General features: G+C 38.8%; 1 protein-coding gene across 1 annotated transcript; it reads left to right on the forward strand.

Annotated features, from left to right (window-relative positions):
• Positions 1 to 70: 70 nt before the first annotated feature.
• On the forward strand, positions 71 to 19,261 carry brwd1 (bromodomain and WD repeat domain containing 1; the record flags this gene model as incomplete). The annotated part of the gene is given in 24 exon segments (XM_014029961.1): positions 71 to 1,665; positions 1,773 to 1,831; positions 1,939 to 1,968; positions 2,184 to 2,243; positions 3,241 to 3,391; positions 3,590 to 3,688; positions 5,083 to 5,243; positions 5,432 to 5,653; positions 9,267 to 9,367; positions 10,179 to 10,249; positions 10,413 to 10,513; positions 10,632 to 10,672; positions 10,746 to 10,847; positions 11,761 to 11,914; positions 12,027 to 12,161; positions 12,510 to 12,638; positions 12,794 to 12,942; positions 14,625 to 14,701; positions 15,164 to 15,394; positions 15,498 to 15,681; positions 16,005 to 16,092; positions 16,544 to 16,666; positions 16,750 to 16,820; positions 19,139 to 19,261. Coding segments are annotated over 24 exon segments (2,699 nt in total), but the record flags the coding sequence as incomplete, so codon positions are not given.
• Positions 19,262 to 23,049: the final 3,788 nt, after the last annotated feature.

Here is a 23,049-nt window from a genome sequence, read left to right on the forward strand (position 1 = left end):
AGAGCTACACAATATTGGGAAAACATGCAGCTGTGATACTGTTAACTTATGACCACATCAGATGCTATCCTCCACCCCCTGATTTCTCTCTCACTTCTCTATAGTTTCACTTGATTGGCCAAGTACTTAAAGATGCAAAGAATGGCTGCATTGCATCTAAATGTAATAATTTATGGTTTAATATTGACAAGGTTATGTGTACTTTTATAGATACTTTGCAAGCTGCAATAATGAACATGTTGAAAAGAATTTTCTGCCAAACTATGATATGCTAGGATTTTATGATAGACTAACACTTAAGTTTTCACAAGTAAATATCTAAAAAAACGAAAATGGATCATTTGTACTCGGCCGCCTTTACTCTGATATCCCTAACTAAAATCTATCTAGGTGCCTTCAAAAGTCGCCTGTGTATAATTTAAGCTCACTACAGAGACAGCGGTTCTGTGAAGGCCTCAAATGAGAGAGAACACTAGTGATCAAGTCGAATCATGAAGACCAAGGAATGCACCAGACAAGCTGGGGATAAAGTTTCCAAGTTTTAAATCAGTTACGTTACAAAACGATATCCCAAGTTTCATTATTTCACCATATACTGATCAAACCATTATTCAAAACTGGACACCTACTGATGCTTTACTTGAGAGCTGTTTATAACCTTGAGACAAAAAATATGAACCAAAACAAGTCCATAAATACAGATGCCTCTGTGCAAACATCTAAAACTATGGTTCACRTTTGAACAGATGTAACTCAAGTGCAGACAAACCTCTGCTTATGGCTGTTGGAGGCTTTTTTTTTAACATCAAGTGTATTACAGTTTTTATTCCTGAGGCAAAAAATAAACCTTAGTGCACTTGAAATATTTCCATTTTAATTTTTTTAAACCTCACAACAAATTTGTGTTGTACTGTTTGTTGATCTGCTTCATATGTAGTCCGTATATACAACAAACTTTAAATGTAAGCTTAATTTTACATCAGTTGAGTTCAGATAGTTATTTCTGTGGAAGTAGTTTGAGATTAAAAACTGCAGAATTAAGTCCATTTAGGTATTATTAAAACAAAGCTGTAGGAATATTTTTCGATTAATGGCATATTTGTGCTCTATGTTGTAAAATCACTGATCTGACAGTTTTAAACTGCATAATTAAATCTATAATTAAGAATAACATAAGCTAACAACAATGACGTCAGATGCAAAGCTCACGACCTTGTTGAAAACAAGGTGGGGGGATGGGGGAGTATCATTACAGCATTGTGTGTATTTTTGTTTTCATAGCCTAGTCTAAATTAAAAAGAAAAGGCTGAATGTGTCTCATTTTACGTTTAAGTAGCATGGTTGTTGCTAGCCTTCAAGCTAACTTCTACGTGTGTCTTTTGTTTGCTTGAACCGCTCCTCCTCCCTGCCCCCCTTTTCCTGTGTTCCTCCGCGGTGGCGGAAGTAAGTCGTATCGCCGAGGCCTCATCCTTCCAATGGCGACTGCAAACAGGCTGAATAGAAAGCGGGAGCAACCGTGGAGGGAGGTCAGCGCCGTGTAGCCGAAAAATAAATAAATATATCACATTCTCTATAGCCATAAAGTTTTCCCGGAATCTGGTTCACCTCTCCAAAACGCGGCCGATTCCATGGCCAAAAATCGGAACATTTCGCTCCTTGAGTCGGGTAAGCCGCAGAAAGTAAACCCAACATTTCATTTACGTGTCGTGCTAATTGATTTGCCAAGTGTTTTTTATTCCTGGCCGCTAACATAACTCTGCGTTTAATTTCAGAGCTCTATTACTTGATTTCTCGTTTCCTAACTACGGGTCCCTGTCAGAGAGCGGCTGAGGTGAGCTGGCGAGCTTTGACTAGCATAGTTTGTTGTATTCCAGCATAGTTGACAATAATRGTTATTAGCGGCTTTCTGATCGGTAACGTGTTCTTAATCCTCCGCAGGTCCTCGCCCGTGAACTAGAGGAACATCAGGTCTGTATTTTAGCTAAATGCTTGYTCGTTAAATGCTAACTAGCGGCTRTCCGTCGGTGTTGAAGGAGTCTCGGCATAAAACTTGCCAAACTCAGTCGACTTTTTAATACCCCCTTTCGTCTCACTCATTTGACATCACCCGGTTTTTAAGCTAAATGTGTTCCTGCTCGGTTTTTCCAAGACTCCACTTTTTATCAAACTCTGTATTTTGACAGCTCTTACCAGGAAGATTGGACTGGCTGGGAAACGAGCACCCGAGAACATATGAAGATGTGGTGAGATTTAGCTTTATTTAAAATTGAAGTTCATTGTAGACGATTGTTATTGTCCTCTGACAAGGGGCTGTATGTGTGTGTGTGCGTGTTCATGCTCTGTGCTTGTTTACGGTCTTTGTTCTGTCTCCTTCTGGACTACGGTTTCRTATCTTTTGAGTGCAATAAGCAAAAGAGACAAACCTAGTCCCCGCCGAATAAACCTTTGCGAGTAAACTTTTGGAAGGGGGCCGTGAAAACYGCATTAAATTGGAGTTAAATGTTATTTTGTCACAGCTGTCGTATTGCAGCTAGGCTGGGTAGTTCGGCTTCTCGTTACGCTTCAGGCCGCTTTACCGACCAATCACAGGACGAGTTGCTCCATCGCCTCGTTATTCTGCTTGTGACCTGTGCTGTGATTGGTCCATTAAAAAAAGACAAATTTGCATAAGATGCCACGCCTTATGGGAGGACTAAGACATGAAAAGGACTACTTTAACACAAATTTATGAAATAGCAAATTGTTACAATTTGTACACTAATACAGGGGACTAAATACCTTTCATACTAGTGTGCAAAGCTTAACCCAAGTTATTGCAAATCAACTAATGTTCTTTTAAKTGTATAACAATTTTTATTAATGTTAAATAGAAACAGAAAGCCACTGCACATTAGAAGAACAGGCATGTTTCAGAAACRGTAGTTGTGGAAACATTAAATATTGACAGATACACACATTTAACTGACTAAAGTTTTGCACAGTTCAGAAACAGATTAGCTCATTATTTCATATTCTACCTTCTTTGTTTTTCTGCTTTGTTTTTGAATGTTTTAGTCCTAGCAGAAGAGTAACCTTACATTACAGGTTAATTGTTGTACCTACCAATGCATAGTTTTGGAAAGATGTTGCTAAAGAAAAAATAATGAGAAGATTAAATCAGTTTCAGTCATTRGGCCAGTCTGTTTTACAGTGGTAGTACTCTGTGGCAGCTGACTGTTCTGGCTTTGGTTTCCGTGACAGGTCGTGGCCAACAGACACATAGCACCTGACCATTTGCTCCGGATATGTAAACAAATTGGACCACTCCTTGACAAAGAGGTGTCATCATGTGTCCCAGGTGTACACTCRCTGCTGGGGTCTGGAAAGCAGTCCATGCTCAGAACTGCAAAAGGTACCATCATCTTGTAMAGTTTTAAGCAGAAAACGTTTATGTAGTTCAAATTGTTTAGTTATTAGAAATATTCCAACAGCTTACATGTGCAGTTGCCACAGATGAAAAATTTGGTTCTCCCAATGCATCTGCTTAACTGTTAAATCTCTGTGTAAACTGTGTGTTTTACTTATTTATTTTTAATATTTTCTTCTTCAGACTGCGACAATGTGCGGTTGAAAGCTTCGACATATGCAGCCCTTCACCGGGGCAGACCACCAGAGAGGCCTTTGAACAGCAAACAACTTCCACACCTGGGTAGGTCTCACGTCGCTCTCTATTCCTCTGTGTGGTAACAAATGAAATGAGCCACAGGATGCGCTTGGATTGTTGTGTGCACTTGCTGCACTTTCGTCTYAAATTTCATCTTGGTTTTGTGGCCTAGAAGTCATTGTTGGTTTATTATAGAAAACTTTATTGATAAATTTAGTTTCGACTCATTGTTGTCATGATTCAGTTAGATTTTTTTTAATCACTGCATCTTACTGTGTTTGTATTGACTCAAAACCTAAATTCAAAACTTATCAGTCCTGGTTGATCCTGTCATGAGGCACCTTTTGCCTTTAGACTTTCAGAGTGATTCTTGTTAAACCTGTTTGCAGCAGTGTTTTCCATCTGAAGTCTGTCCTGCTGCAGGAACATAAAACATACACACACAAACATCCTTGTACTTGCCTCAAACTGAGGACTTTATTTGACTTCCGTTCATTTTTGTAACTGTATTTATGCCTAACCCAGACATTTTCCMTAACAATCTGGTCTATTCCTAACCCTAACCTGAACCAAAACCTAACTAGTAAAGCAGCTGGAAATAAAGTGAGGACATTGAAGAGGTCCTCAGTTTACATCAAAGACCTAAATTTGATAGTAACTGTGGTGCAAATGGTCCTCATTCTGTAGTAGAAACAAGTACACACATACAYCTTCAGGGTCCTCATGGCTTTCGATGTAAACATAGAGTTGTGGTTTCTTTCGGCTTCTCCCTTCTGAAGGGGTCGCCTCAGCAAATGCTTTCACATGAAAGATTTGGCAATTGTTTTGTGCCGGATGTTAATACTGATGCAGCCTGGGCTCAAACCTACAGCCTCAGGATTATGAGACCGCAGCACTGACCATACACCGCAGCCCATTTCTGTGTGAATGTAGAGCAGCAGTACAACACGTCTGAGGACATGCTTCTGTCCAGATCAGTTTTTCTCTGAAGTCCACGTTTAGAGATTTTTTTTTTCCAGTATTCCTTAATGTTGTAGAGAATCATGTTTTAATGAGCTTGAGTGAAAAATAACTTGATAAAAGCATATGTTATGATCAAATGGAAGGTAAAATCGTTTAAAGCAGTTTTTGTTTTTGATGATCAATTTTAAAATATATTAAATCCGAAACCAGTAAAAATGTTGAGCGTGTTCATTTTACTTTAAAAACAGAAATGTGCAGTCAACATGAWTGATACAAGAAAAAACATTTAAAAAAGTAATGTATAGGCAAAACAAGGTTGTGATAAGGTCTTGGAAAAACCGCATAAAGTGTTTTCATCCTATTTTGACTCCCCTCAGCACTCCACCCTATCCCGATTTTAAATTCATTTTGTTGCAGTCCAGCCCATCTGGAAGGTTTCATCACTGTTTTCTCATCTTTTGTGTCTTTTCCAACAGTAAAGGTGTATCGAGGGAGAGAGCTGACAGGAGTGCAGCGCTTCAGCTCCATCAGTCCTGTTKGCAACTACGAGCACATGCGTCTGCATCGGCGTATTCTGGGGCATCTGTCTGCAGTGTACTGTATCGCGTTTGATAGAACCGGTCTTCGTATCTTCACAGTAAGACGCAACATTTGCTACAACTGATAAACTCACATTTCTATGACCGGCTGTATTAAATGGATGAATTGCTCATCTGACTGTGGATACATTTAAATCATTGTGAAAATATCTAATTTAGGACCCGAATCTTACTTTTCTGTCCCTGAACTAAAAATTATATACTTTCCTTTTTCCATTTTTTTAAGGGCTCAGATGATTGTCTAGTGAAGATCTGGTCTTCTTTTGATGGAAGGCTTCATTCAACGCTGAGAGGACATGCTGCAGAGATCACAGACTTGGCTGTCAACTATGAGAACACACTAATTGCTGCAGGAAGTTGTGACAAAACCATCCGTGTGTGGTGCCTTCGTACCTGTGCCCCCGTGGCTGTGCTGCAAGGACACAGTGGATCTATTACCTCCCTACAGGTAATATACTGTTATATTATTATTACTAATAATAATACTAGTATTTTTTTAAAGCTCTTTCCTGTCCGTTAAAGGAAGGACAAGTAGAACTTTTTTTTTCCTCTTCATACCACTATGCTAAAATAACTTTATTAAGGTAGTTAAGTGTAAAGGTTTAACCTTACCTTCTTATAACAATGTTATAAGGAATCTATTTTAGCAAGGATCTCTTTATTTTCAGTAAAATACTCTTCCCGTGCAAAGTGAATGGACACACAAAAGTGACCCTCAGTCAGTGAATTTTGATTTGATCCATAAATAAATGCGATCGTTTTTTTTTTTTTTTTTACAAATCAGACAAAATCACTAAAGTACACTTAATTGTGAGCAATCAGTTTCCTATGAAATTTTAGGATCGACAATAACAAGCGCTTCGAGCTTCTGTAAGTGTCAACCACAGGCACTTAAATAGAACACAAACGCCAAGTTTAGATGTTTAATAYCAGACATTTGAGGCAAATACTTAGGGTTGGCAAGTTAGGTTTTGAGAAAAGGAGGAAGTAAGGTGTTAGCTTTCCTACTTTTAACTTAAATAATGTGGAATAGCCAGAGAGGCGAGGCRTTCTCTACTTGGTGTCGGCCAGACAGCGATACTCATAACAGCCAGCTTTACCTTTTAAAGATGAGGTCAGTCACACCCACAGCTGGATTCTGGATATGTAGGGGTCACCTCRAGTGAAATAATCAAGGAAACTGTCTTGGACCTCAGAGTTTTTGTCCTTTTAAATGTCCATCAGAGGTCTGAGGTCCAAGACAGTTTCCTTGATTATTTCACTCGAGGTGACCCCTACATAAGCATCATTCCTCAAAGCCGCATTGTACTTTTTGGCCCAATATAAAATCCTGGCTCTCGGTGTCACAGTTGCATGATGAAAATTGCGTTATTTTGTTTGCAGGTTCGAGTTTTCCGCCCCTTTTTGTCACAACCCACCAGGAGAACTTTTCACCCTCCTTCATGTTAGAAATTCTTATGATTGTTCAGAAGTTTGTGGACGTGTTTATGTTGAAAGTGCTCAGACACGACATTTTGCTTCAAGTATTCCATTTTCAGAATCCACCTGTTGTACCCAGAAGCAGACTCATAAAGAGAGTTAAATGGTCAAAAACTCACAGATGTTGTGCACGGAGGAGTGCGTCTGCCAAAAGTTGTGGTGTTCTAATCGGGACAGATTTGTGGGGAAAATAAAGGCGGGTGTTAGAGGGTTTTTATTTTTCCACACTGTACACTCCACTGGGAAGAAACCCAGTGCAGTGATGTGTACCACAGGGACTGGTTTCCCTGGAGCTTGGTGAGGTGTGTCTCAGGCTATGAAAGGTGTGAGACAACGAATGTCAAACAACCACGTGATCACACGTCGACTATTCCCCTTCAGATTTGCTACAAAGGATCCTTAAGAATTCCTTAGTTTTGTGCATCTTGTAGTCCAAACCGTTATTCAGATCAGTCTATTCATGCTTGCGTACCTGCTTCCCAGGGTGGAAATGACAGTGTTCACTTGAAATATTTTGGCATTCAGTTCTCTACCAGCTAAAGACAGAAACAAACCAATTGAGGTCATATTTTAAAAGGTTCTTTCTGAGCAATCAAAACATTTTGCCAGTGTAAAGTCAAGATGAATATGTTTGCAAAAAAAAATGTTCTAGTTCTGTCACTAATTATGTGCTGCTGGCTGTAACGGTTTATTTATAAAGATAAAATAGACTGTTCTGTGTTGTTTGCTGTATTTGTGATGTTTGAGAGTCTTCATGTCTTGAGACATCAGTGTAACTTTGGACTGAAACAACACACCTCTCAGCTAAGTTTGTATGTTTATATTTTATGACTCATGGTTACATCAGAAGTGACAGGATGTTTTAATTTTATTTTCTCCAGTCACACTGATGTCTTTGTCAGCTGCTTGCTCTCTCTGCCGCTCATCCAGCAGACTGCCATCAAGTTGGTCGATTAGAGGGCCTGTTTAAAGTTTATTACATTGTTGATGTTGAGCTCCGAGTCGGCCACAGTTCAACCGAACGAGGAAATGAAAAAAATAATTGGAAATGCCAATATTGCATTTTGGCTGTTAACACAAAGAAACATTATCTCTGATCTAATGTTGTCTTTTTGTCATGTTTTGTGTTGTTTCCTGTTTTTTTGTGTAATTTAGAGCAGTCACAGCATCACATACACAGGGGTAGACATAACCATTGTTTAGGTTGTCCAAGACAACCTATTTTCGTTTCGGACAACCAGATCSTGTCTCCTGGTTGTCCGGTGGACAGCCAAGCAAATAAGACCTTGATTAAAGTTCTCTGATTAAAGATGTCCATCATTTGTAAAAAATAAAAGGGAGAAAAAACTTGGTAAAACTGAACAGAACACTAAATTGTAACTTTTAATAAGGCCATGTACACAGGATACTCCTATTTAAGTGAAAATGTTGACCTATGAGCAGAAAGAAGCTTATGAATGTTGAACTCTATTTGAAGAAAATTAGGAAATTTTATTCATGCAGCTCCTGTCAACCTGGCTGACTGAGAACAATTATATATAATAAACTTCATCTACAGAACAATATAAGTGTTACATTACATTTTTCTTGAGATTCTTTTGGACAACCAAAATGTTTTGCCGACAACCAGGTTTTGTCAACAGGTTGTCCACTGGACAACCTGAAAAATATCCTTATGTCTACCTCTGCATACAGGTGTTGTTGGGTTGATTCTGGCGTCTCCTTCCTGAATGAAGACATTTCTAGAAACTGCTGTGTTACGGGGATATTGTTAGAAATAACAAATTTAAAAGATCATTTTGGAAAAGCAGTTTTTCTGGCTGGACATGACTTTAGTGACAGTATTTTGAGTTATTGAATTAGCTCTGTGAACTGTTTGTTTTTCTCAAAAATAGGTTAAATATTTTACACTTTTTTTTGTTTCCACTCTGATTTCCTTTGTGTAGTAATCTACAAAGCAATGCAAGTCTTGTTTTTGTGGTCAGCTATGTTTCTGAAATTCTTCCTGCATGGTTTTATTTATGTACTTATCTCTATTGTGCTCGTCAAGTTTTTTTTTTTTAAATCTTCATCAGGGGTGTTCAGTCTGGTTTTAGATGTTTCCTTGTTTAAAAATGAGTGATTAACAGACTTCTGCAGAACTTGAAGTGGTCATTCAATCACTGAATCAGGTGTATTGGAGCAGGGAAWTGAGTAAAACATGGAGGACAGTGGCCCTCGAGGAACAGATTAGGACACCCCCGCTCTACATCACGTAATAAAATGAAAAGCTGAAGCTAATGTGTGTTGGGCAATACTGTGGTCCAACCAAGCTTCCTTTAAAAAAACAGAATCCTCTAGTGCTCCACCCTGCTGTTTACCTCATCTTATTTTTAATAATTTAAAACAATGATTGCTTTTTACACAGGACAGAAAATGAAATTTAACCTTGAAGATGTCAATAGTGACTCGAGAAAGATCAATATTTTTTTTTCTCCTGAGGAGAGCTGGATGGGACATTAATATTCAACCTGTTTTGTTGAACTAAATACTATCAACAGAATAAAACTGGAGTAAGCTGTGTGTCTGATCTGTTGTTCTAGTTTTCACCGTTTGCCAAGGGCTCCAAACGTTACATGCTGTCAACTGGAACAGATGCCACAGTTTGTTTCTGGCAGTGGGATGCCAACAACATCAACTTTAGGTGAGCAGATTTGTTTATTAACTGTGTTTAAAAATAATAATGATGTAATAATTTATTGAAGTTAAAAAAAATCCTTTTAAATGTGCTTTAGACATGGCGATAGGCGATAGAGCTGAAATTTTACCCCTTTTTTTTAAGCGGTAGATAAAATCATAATTTTATCTAAATTGTTTTCCAACAATTGAGCTTTTAGCGATTCAACAGTTGAAACTGTTTCCTTTTTATGTAAAAAGTTCCTAAAGAAAAATAAACAGAACTTTTAGGCCAAATTATAATTATTATTTATAATTTACCACCAGATTATGTATTTGTTTTTGTGCATCTTTGCTAACCTGAGACGAGTACACTGGTTTGAATGAGCCATATAATTGACACTGTAGTGTACTTATATAGATCATTAAATCTTGATTCTTGACTATCTATTATCCCCCTTTATTTACAAGTATATATTGTTTAAAACAAAGAAAATAAAACTGCAGCTGAAGTTTTTTCTTTTGAACATTTTGGGAAAGCCAATAAAAAGAAGACTTTAGGACTTTTCTAGTTGAGTGAGCAGACAGAAGCCAGATGACACAAACAACTGGCTGGGGATTTACCAAAACGTCCCTGAATAACTCCAAAACAACTAGAAGCTAGTAAATCCTTTTGATCTGATGAAATGAAGATTAAACTACATTTATCAAGCGTGTGTTTGTAGCAAAGCTGGCAGTGAGCATCATCATGTTCTGAAGAGACTTTTGTCTTTGTTTTTGTCATAATTGTCATTCGAGCTTAATTTGTGGTTGGTAATAAATTWAAATTTTCCTTCCAGCGATCGGCCACATAAATTTATCGAACGGCCGAGGCCTGGAGTGCAGACTGTGTGCTCCTCATTCAGTCCAGGTAACGAGGCTATTGTTGTTCGCTGGTTTCTCAACGTGTCAAAATGTTGTTGGCGTTACATGGAAGTTCACTTTGTTTTGATTTTTATGAACATTTTTCTGAATTAGAAACATTTTTTGTAAAGTCTGGTTTAAACGCCTGAATCAAATGTTTTCCTTTTCAGGTGGGATGTTCTTAGCAACAGGAAGTACCGATGATGTCATTAGGATATATTATTTGGGTAACGGGAGCCCGGAGAAGGTATCGGAGCTCCACGAGCACACGGTACGCTGAGTTTAATTGTGTGGCATGTTAAGTGACATTTTCTGACCTAAACTTGTAGTTACACAGTTTTCAATTTGAAACAAACRAAACACTGTCTGCATGTCACATCTTTTTCTAGGACAAAGTTGACAGCATCCAGTTTTGTCACTCAGGTGAAAGGTATGTATTTTCTCCACACTCTGTTAAATGCAACGTTTTACAAAGGAAGTCACGAGGCGTCRTCCTGTCTCAGGTTTGTTAGTGGAAGTCGGGATGGAACTGCACGAATCTGGAAGCTCCATCAGCGGCAGAGGTGGAGGTGCATCCTGCTCAACATGTCTGCTACTCTTCCTGGGTAAGGACTGAGTGTGTTGTGGGTTAAAGGGCTCTTTTCTTGGTGTTCTTTGATTTGTGGCCAGAGATGATAATGGAGGAGCTGCCAGAGTGCAGCCGAGCAAAACACACACTGATGTCTTTATCCAAAAGTTTGTTCAGTTGTCTCAACTCTGTCATCTGTTGTAGTCACTTTTACATGTAGTAAACAACGGGTTGTTTGTATTTTGTAAACGAACTTTATCATTACCAAACCATTACAGAAAGATGCTTGTTGTCCCTTGAAATTAAGGGGGAAGAGTTTGAAATTTTTACATGCACTTATTTCTCAGTTGCAATAAATTTCAAATAGAAAAACATTAAAAAGCAAAAATGGACATGACGTTCCAGTTTGCTTTGTTGCATAATAGAGAGAGTTTATTGATCGTTTGTTTCCAAGCCTGCTTCAGCCTCCGTCTCACTCTCAGTACACTTTGTATGTACACGATTCAATTTAGTAATATAAAACGTGCTTTAAGGTTTTGATTTTGTAAATTCAGACGGAATAATTTCTGCTCATGTTCATCTGACTTGGAAAAAAGTGGCTTCRCTGACAATTGTTTAACGTTTATTTCATTTATTTGAAGTCACTACCACATTTTACAATATTGTTTTCTGGCTTGATAGAAAAAATAATGTATTTTATTAATATATTACCGTCTGGTTAGTAATCTTTGAAAAAGTGGACAAAAATCACACAAAATATTACAAAAGAGAAGAACAAGCTCAGTCATGCAAAAAGTGTTTTCTTAAAAAAAACTATTTACTTAGAAAATATCAGCCRTTACAGGYTRTAAGTTATTGTTACTGGTGTGAAAKGATTAGGCTCAGAAAACTAGYAACTATTTAACACCTACTGTGTAAATCTTCTATAAATGTATTTTTTTCTCTCTCAGTGCTGAACCAACGAGTGAAGAAGAAAGCTACTTTAAACCCAAAGTAACCATGGTAGCGTGGGATCGTCATGACAATACAGTCGTCACGGCTGTGAACAACCATCTCCTCAAAGTGTGGAACTCCTACACGGGGCAGCTGCTACATATCCTCAAAGTAATACTCCACCACTTCCTTCTCCTCTTCTCTGGAAATAACGCAGCGCTGGCAGCTTTCAGTAGATGAGCTGACGTTGACAAAACCGCTGATTTGACGTTTTTGTCTTCAGGGCCACGAGGCTGAGGTGTTTGTCCTGGAGCCACACCCCTTTGATCCCAGGATCATCCTGTCTGCTGGCCACGACGGGAACGTCTTTATCTGGGATCTGCAGCGAGGGACGAACACGCAGCATTACTTCAACATGGTACACAAATGTTCTGCACGGGCAAAAAGTCTGTTTGCAGAAAGGAGAACACAACTATGCAACTTCATGAAATTGTTTCAGGATATTACATGATGCACATAATTAAATATGGTTACGTACAGAAAGACTGCAGCGGTTAAATACAGCACGTACTCTCCTAAAACATGGATTAGACAAATAGAAAAAAATGTGATTTAAAACAAATGTTTTCCTTCAGGAGCTGCTAGAATTGAAAGGAGCGTGGATCGTTTTATGGCTCATGTTTCAACTTTTAGAAAACCAAAGAGGAAAAGAACATTTATCCTGCCGTCTTCTCGTAAATAAATTGGATTTTGTTTTCCYCTCCAGATTGAAGGTCAGGGTCACGGAGCCGTGTTTGACTGCAAATTCACTCCTGATGGTCATCGTTTTGCCTGCACAGACTCTCATGGCCATCTGCTCATCTTCGGCTTCGGCAGCTCCAAGCCTTACGAAAAGGCAAGACGCATAGTTTTTCTGTCTGAGACCGTCTCTGAAATGTTGCACCGTCCATCAAAAATAAATGTTGATTTGTCCTTTAGTTTGAGGTTTTATAAAGCAGAGCAGCAAGGTGAAGCTGTTTGTGACATCCTTGCTTCTCCTGGTCTCTGCAGCTTCCAGACCAGGTGTTTTTCCACACAGACTACAGGCCGCTCATTCGGGATGCCAACGGCTTTGTGTTGGATGAGCAGACGCAGCAGGCCCCCCATCTCATGCCCCCGCCCTTCCTGGTAGATGTCGATGGGAACCCCCATCCACCGAGGTAGCTGAGCCATCAGACGTTAACATCTTAGTGACGCCAGCTTTGTTCTGATTGCCCCGAAACCACAAAACTTCACTGGGCTGCAGCTAGTTAGCCACTCAAAACTGTAGGGAAAATTGTTAGTTGCAGTTTTGCGGAATGTGCTCGTTTCCAACTAAACAAGCCCGAGTTAAAAAATATTCTCTTCATTTATGTTTAACAGATATTCAACGAGCCGTGCAGACACATTTTGCATTGGATTATTTTCATGCACCAAGCTCTTAAAACGATATAGAAATTAGGATGGGTGGATTTGGACCAATTCTTYTAAGTTATTTATTTTCAGACTAGTTAAAAACAGGACCAGAAGGTGGAAGTTGAAGCTGCGTAGGATGGGCGCCACCTAATGGCTGGACGCAGTACAATTAACAAGTCCAGCTGCTCCACAAAAAACAAAGCGGACAATTTTCTGACTAAAAAAATGAAAATGCGATTCAGATAATTTGTTTAGGTGATGATTTTATTGATTTGTCTAAAATGTCTGCTGCTGCGTGCTCAAATATTAACTTCTTTTAATAGTTGACTCAGGCAACTTGGTATGTGTAGGTRGGACTTTTTATGCCATGCCGTTTCAGGGCCACTGTTATAGACTTTTTCCCCTTTTATCTGGGGAGGTGGGCTCAGCTGGTGGGAAGTGCTCAGCTCACTGCAGCATGACCCACTCCAGCGACTGTGGCAGATTTAGTTTGACTGCATTGATGCACCTGTCAAAGCACAGCACAGGTGTCATGAGAAGAGCTCGGGGACGAAACCCATGAAGCTCGAGGGAAACTCTGTCAGTGCAAACAACACATGGAGAGTCACGTTTTCAGAATGCTACACATTTCCATACAGTAGAAAAATAAATAAAAAACAAAACAGGGTCATTCTCAAAATATTCAGCTTTAACCCTGTAGAATTATGGAAACTGATAAGGATTTCAGGCAGTTTTATACGACTCTGCAACTATTCCAAGAGGAAAATTAGTCTGACTGAACTTTGTTAAAATCAAGACAATGAAGCTCTGCCACTCGTATGTAAAACGTGAGAACCACTGCTGATATTTTGGAGACTTTGTTGCAAATATTCCCACAAATAGTTGCAGCCAGGTGAGATTCTGGCTAAAGACCTTCATGAGAAGTGATTTTATTCCTAAGAACTTTAGGGCTGCTGAGTTGTTTTTACTGCCGTCTCAGTTTTTGTCTGTATAGAAACCATAAACTTTCCTGAATATTGATTAACTGTCAATGAAACAATAAGTAATGTCTTTTGGTTTTATATTTTGACTCTTCAGATTAAATTGTAATGTTTTTCAGCACAATGAGCTGCTAATGTGAGCAGCTTGTTGATTTTATTAAAACAACTTGACACAGAAAAATGTGAATCTTAGATGTTAGTGGGTGAGATCAATCATTTTCCTTTATTCATAATTCACCTTCAGTCTTTTTCTGCGTTACATCATCTGAGTATTTTACAAAAACGTATTTATTTTAATTCTTTGTGTCCAGTTAAATGTAAAGTCATGTCGTGCACATCTACTTTTTTAATACAGTATTTAACTGTGATTGCAATTTTTTTTTTTTGTTAATAACCATTTTTCTATTGTATTCTTTAAAATAAACACTGCAGTATTTTAAAGTTTTAATATTTGACATTTTTTTCAGATACCAGCGTCTTGTCCCTGGAAGGGAGAACATTGCTGCTGAGCACCTGGTTCCTCAGTTGGGATATGTAGCCACCAGTAAGATTTTCTTTTTCATTATATAACCTGGGTAAAGTATTTTAAAAAAACTACTTTTAAATAAATGATTCAAAATGATTGCACAAAATATTGAATGTTGTCACAACAATATTAATGAATACTTGATCAATTCATCAGAAATCTGTTTAAATCACAGGCAGTCATATTTCAGGTATTGTAAAGTCATGTTTTGCATGCTAATAATAGATTTGGTCATTCCTGTAGACTCACACCTGGTTTAAATGATGGTGATGACAGGAAAAAAAAGTGGGTTTATCAGCATCGATGATGTCATCGCATAATTAAACAATAGTATCATGTTACAAGTTTTTCTAACATCCTGCAGCCCTGTTAACCAGTAATTCCCTTCCAACCAGTCATCAGCCCACTAGATGGAGAAACCCCTTACTGTTAACGTTTTTTAAATGTCTAGATCTTCATGTTTGTCTGTTTAATCTTCAGGTGATGGYGAGGTGGTGGAGCAGGTCATCAGCCAGCAGACTGCAGAACACGAGGAGGTCACGGTGAGACGCAGCAGCCTTCTGGACGAGGCCATCCGACAACTCCAGGAGCAACAGGACCGACGGAGCCAGCCTCAGGCAGAAGCAACGAGGGGGTCCAGAGCTGGAGCAGAAGGACACGCTGAAGCCCACGGCCTGGTGTCGGCACCAGCACCAAGTACACCTCGCAGAGGTATAGACTAAAAAAAATAAATCTGTGTTGCTGTGGATCGTTCTTATTGACCCTTGACTCTCCTCCAGAAACACTCCAGCTTTTGTTTCCTCCTTCCCTCCAGTGTCTGTAAATGACCGAGCAGATGTGCAGTCCCCTCCTAACGTGGGTCTGCGTCGCAGCGGACAAGTAGAGGGCGTGAGGCAAATGCATCAAAACGCTCCTCGCAGCCAGATGGCCACTGAGAGGGACCTGCAGGCCTGGAGACGCAGAGTGGTGGTTCCTGAACTGGCAYCCAGCAGCTATAGGTGCAGCTGATCGTGTTTTTTTTTTTTTTTTTACCTGATTCAAGAGGACCACCACATCTGATTCATTTTAGCAAGCACAAACATGACTGTAATTCATTCAGTTTTATAGACATACAGGTGAAATTTATTGTGGTGGTAACTGAAAGTCATCTTTAACACATAATCTGAGCTCGAACAAATCTTACAGGATCTTTAATTAAATGCAGCATTTTTTGAAGCTTCTATCATTAAGGGTGTGATTTAAGATTAATGGTATAATTTATGTTATATTTATTAATTTTTCATTGTTTCTCAATTTAAACAATTGAAAAATCATTTAACAGGAACCAGGAGGACATTCGAATAGTCCAAGGAGATGAGGAGGTTCTTCTGTACAACACAAAGAAGAGACGTATTTTCTACAGCTGCCGGGTAGGATTCTCTTTTTGTAAATGATAAAAGTTTGTAACCTCTCTAGGTTCATACACGCACACATTCAGTGCTTTCTACGATGTATTTATAYTCATGCAGCACTTTTTATATTCTACCTATGGGGGACTCGGTGTCTTTGCACTATGCAGGACCTGAGGATCTAACCCCTGATTCTCAGATTGGAGGGTGGTCTCAGTAGAAGAAAGGAATTTCTGAATGTTGTGTAATACTGTTCACATAGTGTGTAGTAAAGTTTCAGTTTGTGTTGAAATCTTGTGTTGGACTGGATGAATTACAGAATCAAAGAAAATGATACAGATAAAATACTCTCCCCGTGTAAACTGTGCACGTTATCAAATGTTTACATSAGGATATAACAGGACACAAGGTTTATCTCACTTGAATGTTTTTATTTATGAATGAGTGCTCAGTCAGTTCTACCTGTTTCCAGGATGATTCCGATGAAGAGCCCCCCACTGCAAAGCGATCCCACGGCCGCAGAGGTTCACCAGAACTGATTGAATTCTCGTGTGAGGAGGGAGAGGAAACTGCCAGTTCCGAGGCGCACTCTGAGGTATCACTTGAACCACATCCCCRTGTCTGTTTAAAAGTGTAACGTACAAGTTTCACAGTTCTGTTTGTTTATCGTTTTTTTAGGAAAATGAACTGGATGGAAGTGAACTGGACACCTCTAATGATGAGGAGGAGTGGAACAGCGACACCTCAAGGTATAAAGCTATATTCAAACCCAAGTCAAAAAATGATGGAATCATCACTGCTGGAGGATATTCTTTCAGTTTTTTCATTTTGTTTTAAAAAATAAATTACATTAACACTGGTTGCATTTAAATAAAATAGTAATGCTAAATATGAACAAGTAACGCTGTGCTTTTAATACATTTTAAATCATACCTGATATTCCCGTCACACTTTTTTAAAATCCCTCTGGCATCTTTTCTCCRGTGGTTTGCCGGTGGTTGTCCAAACCACAAAGCTGGAGGTGGGTTTTTCCTCCATCAGTCGTTTGTAAACTAAGAGAAATGATTTCTCAGCCATGTTCTTGATTCCTCGACTGAARGCGATGGAAACTATACCGCTTTTCTCTGGGACACTTTTTTGTTGTTGTGGGTCTGTGTGTTTAAAACACTGTTGTTGTAATCATTTATTCAGTTTAGTCTGGATGTTTATGCAGTCGTAAACAAACAAATGTAAACAAAACAAAAATGGAGTTTGTACTGTTAATCAGAACGCAAATTACTTTCAAATAAACCTCGGTCTGTGCTTCGCTACCTTGGTTAACCAAAGCTTACTKCTACTTCAACTGTTTCTGACAGGAAGTCGTGCCCATAATCATTTGTACAGTAGCCCCACCAGGTGGGTACTGTTTTCAAAATCCTAATCATCTGGCATTAAGAGAGTATAAAAAAAGAGGTATTAAATTGTTGTTGACAATCACAATAGCCTTTTTTTTTTTTTAGATCTAATAGAGGAAAAAAATATGGAATTACTCAAATTTGAGAAAAATATTATGGAATGATTTTATTATTTACTTACAGAAAATTCATACCAAAACCATTATTTACACCTGTTATGGAAAAGTTTCTGCCTTAGTGGAATATTTCCACAACAACACCCAAACAAAAATGTATGTAGGTGACAAGTTTCCAGAGTCACTGATGATTTGGGTYTGCATGTCGGGTAAAGACAAAAACGCCAAAGTGTGCACAAAAGTTTTAGACCTTTTCCCCTCTAAATCAGTTGAAAGGATGTTTTGTGGTAAAGACTTCTAGCTGATCAGGCATCATTTATTCAGGGTTCATGCAGGGTCTTAAAAAGTCTAAAAATGTCTAAAATTTGAAAATCGAAATATTAGGCCTAAAAAATATCTTAAAAATGCCCAGATTTTCACCCAAGGTCTTAAATTTAATTTTGTCAAGTCTTCATTTTTTTCAACTTTTGATCATTCCTGAGAACCGTTGGCTCTGCATAAATAAAGTTGAGTCATAATCAGACGACACGATCTGTCTTCATGAAGTGATAAAAGTTTGCTACTGGTCATGATAAAACTACAAATCCCATGATAACTGCAGGCAAACATGGCACAGTTTNAAACTACAAATCCCATGATAACTGCAGGCAAACATGGCACAGTTTACTTCCATGTTTTTGACCTCTTTGCCGCTACAACCCCCCCCCCAACATACAGTGGCTTATTTACCTGCTCTAAAAACAGAAGTTCACTCATGTCCACTGCTTGTTGTTCAAACATGGGAAAGTGTGTTTTCAATGAGACTTCAGTGATTTTTTTTTTCACTCGGTTGAAAGCGGTTCACASCAGTCAGATATGACCGTTTCATACAAATAATTTAGTTTTCCTATATTAAAATATTCTTTAATAACTAAATTGATAGCAATAAAAGGTTTCTATTATAAAATTTCTGGGACCATTTGAATGTTTCTGTCAATGCATCGATTTGGTCTTAAATGTCATTACTAATGGTCTTAAAAGGTCTTAAATTTAACTTAGTGAAACCTGCATGAACCCTGTTTATTAGCAGGGGCGCACCAATAAACTGATTTCCTTAATTTTGGAAAATTGGCAGAAAATCGCCAYTTTCCCCTTATGCTCTGCCGTGCACTACCTAATGTCCAGTTAAGACAGCTTTGTGTTGTTCAATGTTGTTCAGTAAAAGACTGGAATATTGAGGGTGTTGTGAATTTAAAACATGAGTGTTTTATTTTTTTAAAAGATTGATATAGGTCAAAATCAGAATCTGCAAGTCAGACATTTTAAAGATCAGTGATCAGCCAGAAAACTGCCATCTGTGCACCCCAATTTATTAGGTCCATACTCAGAGAATTTACAACAGAGGTGGTACAACGAAGTACTAATGGAGCTGTGCTGGGATGTAGACTGGAGCCAGTCCACACCCTAGTTGGAACAATTTTTATTTTACTTTTTCTGAATAACTAAACTCATGTCAAATGTTTGTTCCATCATTGTATTGTGTAATATGGTGCTCACCCTGTTTTTTTGTCTGCACAGTCACACATCCAGCGAGTACTCCGACTGGACAGCAGATGCCGGCATAAACCTGCAGCCCTCCACGCCCTTGTCGTCGCGTAAACGAGCGAGGCACACAATCAGCAGCTCTGAGGAGGAGGAGGAAGAAAACGAGGAAGAGGAGGAGAAGCAGCAAAGCGACGAGGAGGAAAAACCTGCAAAGAAACACAAAGAAAAGGCTAAGAAGGCAAAGTCTCACTCCCCCAGGGTGAGATTACCAGTGCTGTGGAATTAGCTTCTGCTTAAATGCTGATTTAGATTCAATAGTAGAAAAAATTGAAAAAACGGCACAATGTTTAAAAAAATTAAATCATTTAAACAGGTTCATATCTTCATGCTAAACAWTTTATTTTTTGTTGCTCCAATCAGCGTCCAAAGGCCAGACCGTCTATTAACAGGGAAGTGTCCAATGAGTTCAGACCGTCAGCGTGGATCACTGATGTCATTCCCAGGAAGTCTCCTTTTGTYCCCCAAATGGGTGATGAGGTACATGACCGTATCTGTGGCTCCTATTGTCGGCTTAAGAACAGAAAATTTACACCTCACAGGCATTTTCTGGTTCATTTATGAAATTTGTCACATTACTGCAGTAACATATAGGCACYAAATAGCAACTCATTTAGATTTTTCTTAAAACAAAATGATTTCACGTATCGAAATAAATTTGATCAGCGTCTAATAAGTTTATTTTTCAACATGTTTTTCAGCCTTTTAAAGTTGAATTACTGTAAAAAAAAATCTTTGTTTCCCCTCCGTTAGGTGATCTACTTTCGCCAGGGGCACGAGGCCTACGTTGAGGCTGTGAGTCGGAGCGAGCTTTACCCCATCATCTTAGAAAAACAGCCGTGGAAAAAAATGGAGCTGAGGGTATGAGTTAAAAACATAATCCCTCTTTGTGGCAAGTGATAAATATCTACAGCTGTTGGTTTTCTACAGAATAATYAGAGACCATACCAATGTTCAACTTCAGATTTAAAAGTGTATTATAAACTAGTAATAAAGTAAAAACACTTGTGTGCGTTTGTCTTTTTTTTTCTCCAAGGACCAGGAGTTCGTGAAGATCACTGGCATCAAATATGAAGTTTGTCCTCCAACGCTCTGCTGTGTGAAGCTGTCCCTTATTGACCACGGCACTGGCAAAATCACAGACAAGTCGTTTTCAGTCAAGTAAGCAGCTCTTGTTTAAATTTTATCTATTTTATTTGCTCAGCTTTAGTAAAGTGTATGTATTATTATCCTGTAGCAACAGTTTAGACAAAGTCTTGAATATTTATTGTACTCTAAAGTCACTCATTTTCCGTGCAGGTATCACGACATGCCAGATGTGATAGATTTTTTGGTGTTGAGGCAAAGTTATGATGAAGCACTCCGTAGAAACTGGCAACCAAGTAAGTTGGCTCATACATTCCTGTACATCAGTTTAARTTTTGTCTATTTTAATTCTAACTTTTATTTTATTGTATATAGACTATTTTGTCTTTATGAATGAAATGAATTGAATAAAATAAAAAAAAACGTGAATTTAAAAAGTCCCTCTTGATGTGAGCGTGTTCTCCTTTTCTAAATGACAGACGACAGATTTCGCTCGGTGATTGACGATGCCTGGTGGTTTGGGACCATTGTCTGCCAGGAGCCTTACCAGCCAGAATACCCAGACAGCCTCTTCCAGTGCTTCAAAGTCAGGTGTGTGAGGCTGTTTCTGAAATAACAAAATGGTGACACTTGTATGCGGTTTGCTAGTAGTAGATTGAACAAACTAAAGAAACTGGCTGATTGTTACCTGTGTTGATTTTTGGCAGTATTGTTTTTGTTTTCCACAGATGGGACAACGGGGAAACTGAAAAGCTGAGTCCTTGGGATTTGGAGCCTATCGTTGATGAAGGTAATAAAAGTTCTAGCTTTAGCCATCTTAAGGACAAACTTTGGGAGCTGATCATAGTTTTGTTTGGGGCTATATTTAAAATCTTTGTGTGTCTTACAGCCCAGGAGCCGGAGACGGAGGGAGGCGGGATCCCTGTGACGGCAGAGGAGATGACAGAACTGATGTACAAGCCTGTGGCAGGCGAGTGGGGCGAGAGGAACAGGGATGAAGAGTGTGAACGCATCATCGCCGGCATCGATCAGCTGATCACTGTTGGTGTGTACTCAGGCTAATCCTTTTTGTTTAATGCCAGCTTCTTTTCCATCATTAACTTACACGAGGTTAAGATATGTGTGAGTTACAGATGAGCCCTCCTTCATGTTTGTGATACAGAGATTGCAGCTCCGTTTTCCGGTCCGGTGGACCTGGTCCAGTATCCCACCTACTGCACTGTGATCGCCTATCCCACCGACCTGGGCACCATCAAACTGCGTCTGATGAACCGATTCTACAGGTCAGTTCCTCCAGTCAAGTGGGTTTTGGCTCCATCTTTTATGTATCATAACATTAGCTTTAACCATTCATCTTCTGTGCTTCACAGGCGCCTCTCTGCATTAATCTGGGATGCCAGATATATCGCACACAAYGCTCGCACTTTCAATGAGCCAAGGAGCAAGATTGCCCACTCTGCAAAAATCATCTCAAATGTCCTCCAGAAATTTGTCAAGTGAGTGTTGAACTTCTCAACATTTTTATATTCTGATATTTTCATCTGGTGATAAATGACAGAACTGCATCATTTGCACTAATGTGTCTCTTTTACACTGAGCCGTCTCCCCTCCTCCCTCAGTAACCTTAGCTGCACAGATCTCATGGAGATTTACAACGCTGTGGAGGAAATGGATGACGATGATGAGGTAAGTCTGGATGAACTGAGAAGCCTTTTAGGCAACATTTTCTGTAGAAAAGCTGCAAACACACAGCAAAAAAGTATACATCAGCTTCAGGCTGTCGTTTCTCTGCCAAAGAGAAAGAGGAGTTGSCAGTTTTTCTTTTTCTCCTTACTSTTATAAATTTTCTAGTGCACACTAAATATGGGTGTGGCCAAATTTGGTGTGCAAACATTTTAATGGATTTGACTGCAGCTGTAAAGAACTCAAACTCAAGAGGGGAAACATGGAGATATTTTGTGATTGATAATATGTAATGTGAGTAAAATATGACATTTATTAGTTGAGAAACATACAGTGATCACATTATCACATTTTAAACCATAATCAGAAGGGATCTTATAAAACTATTAGAGTAATATGGTTGCTCAGCTCATGTGAACTTAATAGTAAAGGGTTTAGTTATAATTTAAAGAACTCTGTTGGACTCTTACAGGAAGAAGATGCAGAAGCACCAGGAACCTCGTCGGGACACAGACTGCGTCAGGTGAGCAAAAAGAGATAAAAAYCTAAATTGCATGTAAAGAACCGTGGCATTTCATTTATTTATACTGTACTGTAATGTTATCTAYGTATAAAGTGTTTGTTAATGTATATGTGTGTGACTGATGTATACAGGTCCTTCTCAAAAAATTAGCATATTGTGATAAAGTTCATTATTTTCTGTTATGTACTGATAAACATTAAACTTTCATATTTGTTAGATTCATTGCACACCAACTGAATATTGTTTTAATATTGATGATTTTGGCAAAAAAGTAAAGAAAAACCAAAAATCCCTATCTCAAAAATTAGCACATCATGAAAAGTTTCTCTAAATGACTTATTAACCTAATCATCTGATTCAACAAATTAACTCTAAACACCTGCAAAAGATTCCTGAGGCTTTTAAAAACTCCCAGCCTGGTTCATTACTCAAAACCACAATCATGGGTCAGACTGCTGACCTGACTGCTGTCCAGAAGGCCATCATTGACACCCTCAAGCAAGAGGGTAAGACACAGAAAGACATTTCTGAACAAATAGGCTGTTCCCAGAGTGCTGTATCAAGGCACCTCAGTGGGAAGTCTGTGGGAAGGAAA

The sequence above is a fragment of the Austrofundulus limnaeus genome, unplaced genomic scaffold (genome assembly GCF_001266775.1).
Source record: "Austrofundulus limnaeus strain Quisiro unplaced genomic scaffold, Austrofundulus_limnaeus-1.0 Scaffold980, whole genome shotgun sequence".
Taxonomy (NCBI): domain Eukaryota; kingdom Metazoa; phylum Chordata; class Actinopteri; order Cyprinodontiformes; family Rivulidae; genus Austrofundulus; species Austrofundulus limnaeus.